The sequence below is a fragment of the Podarcis filfolensis genome, assembly GCF_964270895.1.
Source record: "Podarcis filfolensis genome assembly, chromosome: 2".
NCBI lineage: Eukaryota > Metazoa > Chordata > Lepidosauria > Squamata > Lacertidae > Podarcis > Podarcis filfolensis.
Genome location: NC_139605.1, coordinates 20,387,026 through 20,399,469, shown reverse-complemented (window position 1 = coordinate 20,399,469; position 12,444 = coordinate 20,387,026). Strand labels below are relative to the sequence as shown.

General features: G+C 51.1%; 1 protein-coding gene across 22 annotated transcripts in view; it reads right to left on the bottom strand.

Annotated features, from left to right (window-relative positions):
- The window catches only part of USP19 (ubiquitin specific peptidase 19), a 46,044-nt gene that overhangs the window by 8,631 nt on the left and 24,969 nt on the right, over positions 1-12,444 (bottom strand). For 8 of the 22 annotated variants that reach the window (XM_083600398.1, XM_083600387.1, XM_083600391.1 and 5 more), the window contains 17 exons: positions 12,235-12,391; positions 12,028-12,099; positions 11,135-11,268; positions 10,497-10,711; positions 9,010-9,208; positions 8,760-8,893; positions 7,524-7,682; positions 7,271-7,381; positions 6,795-6,905; positions 6,278-6,379; positions 4,430-4,570; positions 4,140-4,258; positions 3,873-4,010; positions 3,276-3,688; positions 2,600-2,710; positions 1,170-1,386; positions 402-554 (listed from right to left, as the gene is read on the bottom strand). In XM_083600398.1, the coding sequence (XP_083456524.1) occupies positions 402-554; positions 1,170-1,386; positions 2,600-2,710; positions 3,276-3,688; positions 3,873-4,010; positions 4,140-4,258; positions 4,430-4,570; positions 6,278-6,379; positions 6,795-6,905; positions 7,271-7,381; positions 7,524-7,682; positions 8,760-8,893; positions 9,010-9,208; positions 10,497-10,711; positions 11,135-11,268; positions 12,028-12,099; positions 12,235-12,391 (2,686 nt within the window). The remainder of the gene's footprint in view (positions 1-401; positions 555-1,169; positions 1,387-2,599; positions 2,711-3,275; positions 3,689-3,872; positions 4,011-4,139; positions 4,259-4,429; positions 4,571-6,277; positions 6,380-6,794; positions 6,906-7,270; positions 7,382-7,523; positions 7,683-8,759; positions 8,894-9,009; positions 9,209-10,496; positions 10,712-11,134; positions 11,269-12,027; positions 12,100-12,234; positions 12,392-12,444) is intronic. The other 14 variants (XM_083600399.1, XM_083600405.1, XM_083600393.1 and 11 more) reach the window with 3 other exon arrangements.

Here is a 12,444-nt window from a genome sequence, read left to right as displayed (position 1 = left end):
GACCTAAGGATGCACACTTGACCACCACATGCATCTGATGAAGCAGGCTCTCACCTGTGAAAGAGGAATGTGCTGCGGCCTCAACATGAAGGCACCACCAGCCTATGCTTCCTGCCCCTCCCGAAAGATTTAGCCCAACTTCAGTTCCGCCCTCCCTTCCAAACAACAGGGTGGCCAATTAGGCTGCCTCCTTGCCACATGGGACGTAAATGCAGAGAAAAGGGTTGACAAGCATAGCCTGAGCATGCAGAGAGCTAAACACCCTTGGTGCTAAGACAGGGCCCGGCACTGCAGCCACATCTGATCCAGGCTTGGAGTGGAGGGAGATGCCTTCCGTGGACTTTCCTGTGCAAAGTCCAAGTGGGAGCAAAGGAACACAAAGCGCAGCAGCATCTCCTCACCGCACTGGGAAATCCACCATGTCGTTGATCTTGTCTCTCCAGATAAAGCTGCGGAAGGAGAAGCGCTTGAGCTGTATGATGAGGACGTTGGGCAGGCGCCACAGCATGAGCTGCTTGGATGCCTCACGGTGCTGCTTACATTTCGGGCAGTACCTGTGCGGGGAAAAGGGGGGGGGTCTGTTAGCTTCCTTTGCTGCCAGCTCTGCTCTTTACCAACCCCTGTTTTGCCGCACTACGGAAGACCAAGGCATCCTGTTTGTGTTTCTGAGATCAAAGGGTTTAGAAACAGGCTTTGATCACAGCTGCAGTATGCAGCACTCAGCTGATGGGAGAATGTGAGCTCTTTAATTGGAAGAAGGGGGCTTCCACCTGACGAGGTTTCAGAGAAGAACGTGACTGTATGCGGGACATGCTGAAGCATGCCTGAGGAGCCCAGGAATTCAACAGAACTCTCAGTCCTCTTCAGGGCCTCCACAAACTCCCAACAGTCCCTACTGTGCAGCATTTCGACGGCCATCTGTCTTGGATGCTTTAGCTGAGATTCCTGCATTGCAGAGGGCTGGATCAGCTGACCCTTGGCGGTCTCCTCCCAATTCCATGAATCTATGATCCTATTATCACTTCAGTGTTTGGAAGCAGCAACCATTTCCCAGCCTACAAAAGCTGCATATCTGAACCCAGAAACTAGCTGCACAGTGTATACGTTTCACAGACGCTTTGGGATCCTGCATATGGGGTTGTCCCTGCCCACAGAGAACCCTTTCTTACCAGGCCTCCTCCGGGGCTAACACCTCTGGCTTCGTGAAGAGGTTGAGGCACTGCTCCAGGGTGAAGTGTCCTGCCCTGGCTGCCTCACTCGCAGAGCCGGGATCCTCTACGCACTCCAGCTCCTTGGACTCTACCAGAACAAACTCCTTCATCCTCTCGTTGTTCTTCCAAACCAGGGCCAGAGAACAATCATCTGTCAGGTCAAGAGGGACATCTCCTGCAAGGATATGGAAGTTTACAGATGGTGCTACCCATCTAAACACACCAGGCCAAAAACAAACACCCAAGAAATAAGAACCAGAGCAGGGGTAGCCAATGTAGTGGGGCCTCCAGCAGTTGTGGACTGAAACCATAATCAGCTCCAGCCCAGCAAGGTCAATGGCCTGGAATTAGGGGAGCTGTACGCCATAACTTCTAGAGGGTGGTCAAACTAGGGGCAGTCCGCCTTTCTGTTTAAGAACATAGAAAGGGCGTACGGAGCAAGAAACATGAGAGAAGAGGGAGGCAATTCCTTATCAAAGCTAGTTTCAATTCTTTGTGAGCAGGAAGATTTGCAAGCTTGTTCATAGCTCACCATGATCCTGCAAAGCAAGTTGCTACTAAGCCCAAATTTCACATGGATGGAATTGGGGTCAGGCCAAGGAGATTACTCCACTCTAAAGTCACCCAAGCGGAGCTTGCAGCCAAACATTCCACTAGATCACATGCTGGCCCTCCAAGTAACGGATGGGAAAGCCACCAAGGCCGCTTAAAATGAAAGACTGGGTGTAGGAGTGTGGGGACAGATACCCAAGAAAAGGAAAAACTGCAGGCCCCATTGTCTGTTTCTGCAACTGTGTAGCATAGGTCAACGTCAACTATGCTGGAGGAGGAAAAGCCAGGAATTCCAGCTCCAAGGACTGTGCTTTCCTCCCCAGAACTTGTGCTCGTTTGGCACTCCCTTCGGGTGGGTTGCTTGTATCCCACACAAATGTGGTAGTGGGAACCTTAAATCAGCATCCTGAGAACTGGGACTGGCAAGGGCCGCTGAATTCTAAGAGAAGTCATCTATGGGACAAGACACCCAACTAAGATTTCCAGCAGCCAGGTTCTTGGTGCCTTGCATAGCTTCTTATCCCTTCCCCATAGCTACCAGAAAGATGTGGAATAATAAATGCAGATCTGTATGATTCACACAGATAGCAGACTTCAACCTTTTGTGCAGTGTGTGCATAATTTTAGCCCAGGAGAGACAGCCTCAGCTAGAGCTGATCAGTAGCATACATGTATTCCTTTAGGAGCTCAACAGCACCTTGCATTGGGTAAACAGATTAGATCAGCCTCTATCACCACAGAAGATCTCCCTAAGCAAGGATGGGGCCCTCTTAAAACACCAAGCCAAATGTTCCAAGATGGCACTGCTTTCAGAACCCTGAGATTCTAACCCTCACCTTTGTCCTCCAGCTTCTGCTCTTTGTTAGCGGCATCAATTTTGTTGATGTAGAACTGGGTAGCGTGGGAACTCAGCCCCTCAGCCGGATGCTGGTAACCTGGGATGGCAGCTGTAGGCAAGCAAGGGAGGGATGGTGAGTGGCAGCAGCTCAGCCGGCAGCCCCTTCTTTCCTCTGCTCAGCCACCCTATCCCCCTTTCCACAGCTGGGACAGCATTTCATCTACAAAGCCAGGGAGATGGCTGGGGTCTTCAGGAACCGCACAAAACACAGGAAACGGCCCTGCTTCAGGATATTAATATTTGCTTCTTGTCATCTGTGTTACGTTCTGCTGCTTAGAAGCCTCCACCCTACACAGCATGAGGCATTTGGAATAAATTGTTTTCCTAATCCCGCTTTTGGGGAACAACAGGGACAAAAGCATTTAATAAAATTGCTTGATTTTATTATTTTGATTCTCCTTCTTCTTCTTTGGCTTCTGGTATCTGAGAGCAGAGGCTGCTGGGAAATTTGCCTGCTGCCTACAGAGCTCCTCGTGCAACAAGCAGCCCTAAGGAACGCTGGTGTAACAGTTGTACCGAAAAGTGGTGAGAAACCCCTTGGGAATGCAGACGCCCAAAGTAGCAGCCTGTGTAGGGTGGGGGGCTTTAAATAAGGCCCATTCAGATTTGCCTACCTTCCGGCTTGGGGAGCCTCTCAAAGGGCCCCTCTCTTTCCACAAAGCTGTCAGCCCGTGTGTCCAGGGAGGGCTCGGAGAAGCCCGAATCCAAGCTCAGCCCTGAGCCTCTTCCTGCGGGGACCTTGCTTCTCACAGCGCTGGCGTCCCCCAGTTCCGGCTGCAGCTCAGGGGCCGAGAGAGACGGCTGGGGTTCCTGCGGCAGGTGTGGGGCCCTGGCCCCGTCTCCCGACTCCATGGCGGTGGAGGCCTCATCGGCGGCAGAAGCCGCGGCGGCGGCGGCAGACGCGACTGTGGCGCTGCTGCTGCTCCGGGCCAGCGCCTCTGGCTTCTCGGGAGGCTGGTGCTGCAAGCCTTGCTCTGGCGACATCCTGCCCACCTGGAATGGCGGCTGGAACACGCTGACCGAGTACCTGAGCAGGGAGAGGAAAAGCCGTCCGCTAAGAGGTCACAGCCCTCTGAAGAGGGAATGTGCTGCTGGCACTGAGGAAGGAAATGGAAGCTTCCTTGCTGCCTCGGCCAAAGCCTACAAAACGAGCCAAGCGGCGGCGGCTGGCCAAGCGCCCAAGAGCGCTGCCAATACTCCGGCTACCTTACCTCGCGTAACCTTCCAGAAGCTGGGCCAGCCGTGCATAGGTGAGGCGTGACTCCGGCACGCTGATGAGGAAGGGGAAGCCAATGTTCTCAGGGAGGCACAAAGCTTTGTGGTCGGGCCAGTGTGTTTTCTGGCACATTCTGAAACACACACAAAAGCAGTCTCATGCAGAGGGCCGCAGGGGCTCGACGCAGCCACCCCGGCCCAGCCTGGGAGCAAAAGACGGCTCTCGGCTATGGAGAGGGTGAAAAAAAGAAGGGGCGGCTTACACGTTGCAATAGCCGACACGGTAGCACCGAGTGCAGCGCTTCAGCTTCTCCTCTTCTGACTGCTGCTTCTTCTGACAGGCGGCACATTTGGTGATGGGAACGCTGGGCACCTGGGGACGCTTAGGGGAGAGAAATTGCCTGCTTAGGGTGACTCGGAAGCGGTGGGCACCTGTACTGGGAAGGTGGCAGGACAGAATGTGTAGGTTTCGCCTTGAAAGCCTAAGAGCTTTCTTTCCATCTCCTTCTCGTACACCTGTGTGGAGGGTGTAATGGCAGCTCCTGGCACTTACCTGTTGGACCTGCAGCTCCACCACACGCTCCTTGGCCAGGTCTGGAGAAAGCACTTCAAAGCACAGCAGGAGGTCCGTGGGGGAGACCGTGTCCAACGAGTGCGAAGGCAAGAACATGCGGTGGAAGCGGTTCTTGATTACCTAACCAAAGGAAAAAAGGGAGGTGAACTCCAGCCCAAAAGATGCCCTTTCCTCCCTCTAGTTTCACACATAAAGGCAAACTTCAGGTTCAGGTACAATGTACTTCTGACCACCAGGTGCTTGGGTTGGGGTGTGGGGCAGAGTGTTAACCGGGGAAAAGCAATTTCCTCTGCTTCTGAGCTTCCCAGTGACATGTGGACTGTCCAAGATGGAATGATAAGCTTGGCCTGGATCCAATAAATAAATCAAATACTGAACAAGCAGGGTATGCAACAAATGCTGCAACAAAATGTTGTGGTGAATGGTGCACCTGTTCTGGATTTCCAGCTGGCCAATCAGGCCCCACTCCAGCATACTCAATTTTCTCATCTTCCTCCAGTTTCCTTTTTTCCTCCAACAGCTGAACAGCCTTGCCATGCCCACTGGGAATGCCAAATCCTCAGAGCAGTTCTGCGCGCACGCCCTAAAGTCCTGTCCTCCCCATTTCAGTAAAATTCCTCCAACTCTGCTGATACCATGTGCATGTTTCTACACTTACACATGGTGCTATTCTGGCTACACAAGGATCCACCTGGAAAATGTTCATTATTACTATATAGGTTTGTGCTAGTGGCAGTGAAGACTCATTAGAACAGCACTGTGTCAGGATGAGGACGGAGTGGGGTGGGGAGACGGACAGACAGACATAGACTGCAAAAAAGGGAGGTGTCGGGGGAGGAACCAGATCCTTGTATGTGTGAACGGAATAGGAGGGACTCTCTGGGTTGAGTCTTTAGAGTCCTAGCTTAGCCTGGAACAGTAACACAGTTAGATTTGGGGAGTAGGGAGAATTGAGAAGAGGAGGAAGAAAAAGGAGATGAATTTGCAGCACTTTTCTAAGAAGTGGGAAGTATTTGCAACTCAGGTTCATGCAACAGTAGATACATATGCTGAAAGGATCCAGTTTAGTCTAATTCCCTAACTGTAAGCATATGGGAGGAATGGGGAGTGGATAGACCATCATTGTCTCCATATGCACCCTCCATATGCTCATGACAATTCCCGCCCCCCCCCTTGCTCCATCCAACAAACAGGATTTGGGTCCAGGTCTTTTCTTTGGTAGACACTCCAGAGTTTATTCCTGGTGGTGCCTAGTACAGATTAAGTCTTGAGTGCAGCACCATTTGCTCTGTGGTCAGCCTTTTTTATTTTTAAGCAAGAAATATGTGTGCATGTACAGTCCCAGTGTAATGCATGCCACAACTACTGAGGTGTGTGTGAGTGCGTGCACACACACACACACACAAAATACATCATGCACAGCCTAGTGAGAGGTAGGGTTCTGTGTTGATGGCACTCAAATGAAATTCTGGAGGTTGCAGGTAAGGGATCCCAATGAAGTGGCCAGATGCGAGAGCAAAGGCAAGAAGAGGAGCCAAATTTTGCATATTGATTGGAAATTTTCTGCCAAAAACCTTGGCTGCCAGGTCACTAGACCTCCTGTACACATAATGGCTCTCTGGTACCTGGGCAGCCACAGCCAGGGGAGATCAGCCAAGCCTTGTGTTGTGAAAAGGACACGGCACCCACAGAAAGAGAAAGCTGCAGAGGTGATCTGAATGCCAAGACGCTTCCATGCAGTGAACAAGCCTCACTGCTGCTAATAATCCTTAGAACCACAACTTCAGCAGCATTCAGACACAAGAAATCAGCCAGACCATGCCTCACCTCAGCCAGGCGCAGGTTATCAGGAGTCACTCGCACGCTATGGGACACAGAGTCTAGCACCTCCATGGCAGTGGAATTCTCCTTGCTGATGCTCACCAGGAACTGTTGGAAGAGAGCATGTGCTGGGGTGGGTATATTAGGGTGTGCAACCCTGCCAGTCTTCCCTCCCGCTCCCTGGTCTCATTAACATTTACTCCTTCGACAATGTAATTCCTGAACTGCACCAGGCTTACCTCACTGGATAAGCCAACCAATCAAAGCTGTACCCATGGTGCACCTACTTTCACATGCTGTCTACTGCAATTTAGACATATTTTGAGTTGAAGCACGTGGAACCTGCCCCCCGACACATATTGCTTTGCCTCTCAAAGCAGATGTTATTTCCGCTCGTATGTCCCGCTGAGTTTCAGAAACCTCTAAAGCTCAAGGCCGCTCATGACATAGACACTATTCTGAAGGCATTTAAAGCACAAGATAAAAGATTCATCCTGGGCAGCTGGGATGCTGCTGCTCTTACCTTAACCGGTTTCTTGTGCGGTTCCTTGGCAAAGTAATAGACCGTCAGCACTTTCTGCTTTTGGGGTAGGGGGACTGGCAAATAGAGGAAGGGATCAAACGTGATGGACACCTGCAAGCAATAGGATTTGACAGTCAATCAGCACCCCCTGGACATAATGCATAGTGCTGGAGGCACTGGCAAACCCCAGAGATACAGAAATGGTGAGTCTGGGGTCAGAGGGCAGCAACCAAAGGAAGGAGGCAGCCTGGTAAAGGTGTCAGTACCAAAGGATCACCAAAGTCCTTGATGGCAGGACACATGGACCGTGGAGTGGAGGATATGGTCCAAGCTAGTGAATAATCACTGTAAAATGAGTAAATACCACCTCCCGCCAAGCTAGTGGAAGAAAAGCAACTTTAGATGCAGGCCACGTTGCCCCGCAGCAGGCTCAGAGCTGCGAAGCAACCAGGAAACCCAAAGAGTTGGCACACTACCTTTGAACACACAGGGCACACTAGCTTGGACTTGTACTGGCCCTGGAACAGGTCCACGATGAAGGAGTCGTTCCTCATCTTGTGCCGTTTCCAGGCCTCTTCAGCAACAATCTAGCAGTCAAAAACAAGTTAATAGCAGTGAGGGAACAAAAGCAGGGGTGAGCAAAGGTCCTTCAGGCTCAGCCTAACCAAGGCCTCCCAACTTCCACTGGGCCATCGTATATATTATATATGTGTGTATATAAAGACTTGCCTCATCAGGTCGTCCATCTGAATCTACCGTTTCAGTGTAGGGCTTGCTGTGAATGCGGTTCAGGTCCTCATGGAGCCCATCCAGCAGAAAAGCCATGAATTCCTGGGCATCGTGTTGAGCATAGCCTGTAAACTGGCTGGCCTTGCTGGCCACAATCGCCTGCGGGAAGAAAGGAGCGTCATGAAGAGCCAGACGCCTGTACGGCACGATCAGAACGAACGTTCTGCCAGATCAGAGCAAATGGCCATCTAGTCCAGCATCCTGGGTCGTATCCAGCTAAGCTCTGCTCAGAATAGACCCAGTAAAATTAATGAACCTAAGTCAGACAGACAGTCAGTCAGTCAGTCAGTCATGTCTATTGACTTCAGTAGGTCTACGAGCATCAGATACAATCTCCTCTTCTCACAGTGGCCAACCAGGTGCCCAAGGGAAGCCCACAAGCAAAACCTGAGGACGGCGGCACTCTCCCCACTTGCAGTTCTCAGCAAATGGTGCTCCGCTTGTCCTCTCGGGACTGGAAAGAGGGGCAAGTGCCAAGTGAGAGGTGAATGGGCTCAAGAGCTATATGGAAAAACAATAACTACCGGGACAAGTAGCTTCAGAAGTGTGCACAGTCCGGATTAAGGTCTCCTAAAGCCTAGAGGCTTCCTGCTTGAGAATCTAAATGGTTGCTGGTGTTATCCAGCGATCCAAAATCATTTCCAGCCAGAAGGCACAAAAATGGTTTGGGCTTGCATAATTTATCATTATTAAGCTCCCAAGTAATAAAGTGCCCTTTATTTCAACACACAGGGGTGTGTGTATAGTTTTTATACACTGCAACCCATGAAGGATCCCCCCCTGGGGAGTGCTGGCCCACCCTGTAGCAGGGAGAGCAGATAAATTTTGCTTCCACTGCCAACAATGCTCCCCAGAACAGCAATTTGCTTGGACCATATAGTAACTATAAATACACATGGAAGAAAGCAAGTGATGCTCTAGTGGAAACTATTCGAAGGGGATTAAAGCTGTTCCCTGCCCCCTAATGACCCCCAGCAGCTCCCTGAGAATCAAGCTTGCTACAAACTGCACAGCCCAACCCTAAGCAGCTTCTTGGTCGCAAGCACTGGGAACCTGCCTCTGCACAGCAAAACTACATAGGCATGTGTGGACCCACCCACCCACACAAGGCCTCCCACTGCCCACTTGGGCAGCTCATCCTCTCGGCCTATATATGCTTCTGCAGGGATACCTCACCTTCAGCTTGGAGGGCTGGAAGGCGTGGTGTGTGCCTTTCCAAAGCGCCCTCAGCAGCACTGCAAAGCCGATAGCCAGGCGCCCCCCAGTTCCCAGGGGATTGTTGTAGTTGATTTCGGACTCGAAGGAGTGATCTACAGGAGTGTAAGTGAAAGAGAGAGAAAAGGTGATGGAAGATGGAAGGTGAAGGCCAACCATGGTACGCACAGAGACAGGTCCAGCCCCGGTCCCACTCTGAGATACAGCTTACCATGAAAGAAGTCCCGCAACTCCCGGGTGTTGGAGAGAGACTGGATAACACTGTTCATGAAGCAGGTGTTGCCCAGGTTCACCAGCCCCGTGAAACCCGGCAGGCACACCTTCTTGTCCTCCTCCTCCTCCTCTTCCTCCACGCTTTCGCTGCTGACGGGGCTGTGAGTCATGGGTGGGACCATGCATGTTGGCTTGGGCTGGAGGGGAAGATGCTAACACAGTCAAGGAGGCAGCTTCCATCGGTTGCCAGGCTCTCTGTCTTGCCCAGAGTTTCCAGGTTCTGCATGCTGGATTTCTATGGTTGCCACCCCACTTTTCCCCTCCTCTCTCTCCGGCACAGAAACCCAGGCCTTGGTCACATTTAACTTTTTAAAAAATCATTTATTATTCATACACTGAGCAATCGCCCAAAATGGCTAATCCACCCTAATTAGATCACATATATGCTCTTTGTTCACTGGCATGGACAGCAAGAATCACACCCGTATGTGGAGGGTTCAGCCTTATCAGTTGCATACCCCCAATTACCTGCTGCTGGAGGTACCGCCCTCTGTGGTTTTTCTGTAGAAACTTCCCCAATGGACTTTACCTGCCCACTGTCAGAACACAACCGCTGAGATAAAATGCTGGACCCAGCCCAGCAATTCTTAAGTGCATATTCTGCATTACTTTTGATTTTCCTTTAACTTATGTCACCCAGTGCACTTCCTACATGCTAAAAGCAAACGCACTCTCTGAATGTCGATCCTTATGTATCCAAAACAGGAACAACCATGTAAAGCATGAAGGCACACTGACATTTAGGGGAACCCTGAGATTTGCAGAAGCGCAGAAAGTGCTTTTAACTTGATGGCAACGTTCCTTCCACCCCTGCCCCCCCCAATGACAGCTCACATGTGCATTCACATGTCCAAGGAAGTTATTAACAGCCTTAGTTCCAGCACTGCCTCCAACTTCAGAAGTTTGACTTTTCCCATATCCCTCCTGGCTAGGAAGGGGAAGAGGCAGGTAGGTAGAGGGGTGTGTGTGTGTGTAGTAGAGCGTGCTTTGCTGGTGACAAGCTCTCTGCCTCAACTTGATGCAAGGTCAGGAAATTTCCTCGCACTCCCCCTGGTTCAGAGGCAGTGCAGGAAACGGCCCTTCCCTGAATGGCTCCCCTTATGCTGGAAAGGAGAAGGTCTGGAAGGTGCAGATTCAGCTGGCTAACAGCCAGCCAAATCTCCACCTTCAGGCACCAAATAGAAAAAACAGCCATAGGGCTATTTCCATCCAAACAGCAGGAACACATTGTCCCATCCACAAGCAACATTTTGTTGCAACTCCTCACTCCTAAATCACTGGCTGTTGTAATAATCTGCGCAAGGTTCAAACCCGTTATAAGCCAAGTAGCTCCTGCCATCAGCCCACCACCTCCCCTGATAGCGTGTCTGCCTGAGCCCTAGAGACTGGGATTCGAAACTCCCAGCACAGGCCAGGAGTTCTCACCGAGGGAACGAGTGGTTCCTGCTTCACTGGCACATGCTCCGTCACCGTCCGAGCGGCTACGCCATCCAGGCTGCTCTCCTCTGCGCGCGGCTTCTCCTTCTCTCCCACTCGTGCCTCCTCCTTAGTGGACAGCGGGTGCTGGTTACTTCCAGGTTGGCTTTTATCCAGGGGAGTAGGGCCTGTTGGCATGGCAACCTTCGCACCACCCACTGCACCTTAAAAAGGGGGAAAAGTGGGCTTGTGGTTAGCAGCACATGTGCACTGAGAGGTGAGCGGCGTGCTCTTCACTGCGCCAGCGCCAGGACGGTTGCTGTGCAGTGAGCCCGGCTGCCCTTCCTTACTTAAAAAGAAACGGTGGGGAACCTGTTCTGGATTCCAAGCAGACATCAGAGCATCCATCCTCTTTCACACCCTCCATCTAGAGCTGATCCTCTCCCCAAGTAATTGCTGATCTCAACATCCCCAGCCAACAACAGCATTCATTTCATACCACTTCTATAACTCCCTTCATCAGAGGATCATAGAGGGTGGTTAACAATCACAAGGCAGTTCACAAATAGTAATACTAATAAGAATATCTGACGCTGAAGCCCCAGCATCCTTGCCAAACCTCAAGAATCCCAACAAGGCGAGCTCACAAAAGTCAAGGTGCAGACCTCGTGCGGCAGGAGCCTCGAGGCCCCCCCAGCGCTGGCTGTGCCGCTTCTTCAAGCAGATGTCGATGCGGGCGGGGGTGAAGTTGTACGTACACTGGTCTGGCTCTATGAGGTTCCTGCAAAACAAGGCAACCCAACCAGTGATCAGAAAACAGGAGGCATAGACCTAACCTAAGGATGTCTGGGCATCACAGAAGAGCGTAACTCCCAAAGTACTGTGCTCATCCCATTACACAGGAAGGTGGGAGGAGGGGGGAAACCTTCTCCAAAAGGGACCCCACGCTAAAGGCTGCCCACCTTATTACAATTTCTGGCAAATTGGGCTCAGGCTACTGGCTACTGGGCTCAGGTGTTGTGTCCACGTGGCACAGTAAGGAAAGAGGGGACGGGAGAGTGTACCCACTTCTCCAGCGCAGAAGTAAAAGTGGGAAGTAGCAATCCAACTTGCACAAGTTCACACGCTTTAGACGGGGCTGTCCGGCAGTGTGTGATCAATACGAAGGTTGCTTCTTGTGCCACAGAACAGAAAAGTGGGTAGGAGGCTTATTTAGATCATGATGCAGGGACAGCTTATTTAGATCATGATGCAGGGACAGGGTCTGATTGCTGGTATGCATTAGCAAAACAAAGCCATAGTAACAGATGACAAAGAACCCCTTTTTTAAAAATCTACAATATCATCAAAGAGATACCTGAGTGTCCCAGGCCTGGGGCCCCAGTGTAAAGTAAATATACATTGATTTCTAATATACTAATTCATAGACCTTAATTCAGAAGGGAGATGAGCTGTGTCAGATTGGTGCTGGATGTGCAGGTGGGGAGGAGCAACAGAAACACTGTCTATACCATTAGTGTAGAGAAGGAAAGTCTTATACCTGAGTTTCACTTGCCACCTGAATACTGTATGAGAGCCACAATCTGGATGCAGTCGCAGGAAGTTGGCATCACTGCAAAGACAGAAAGAAGTTCAGGCAAAAGAGACAGACAGGAGCCATCGCTTCCCTGCTGTCGATCCCACTTACTGGCAAAGTCCAGTTCTGGGAAGGAAAAGCACTTGGCCTCTGAACCAGGAGTCGCCGTACCTCGTCTGGAACAACAGTGTGAAGTCCTGCTCCCGAAAGAGCACCCTGGACATCTCCTTGTGAATCTCCTTCACATAAACGTGCAACACCATAGAATCGTTCCCTTTCTCATACGAGTCGTTCTTCACGAACGTCAGATTCACTGTGGGTTCTGGTTCTGGGAGGGGGGAAAGCAAAGACAATGACAGTAATGACAATAACAGAGGTGCT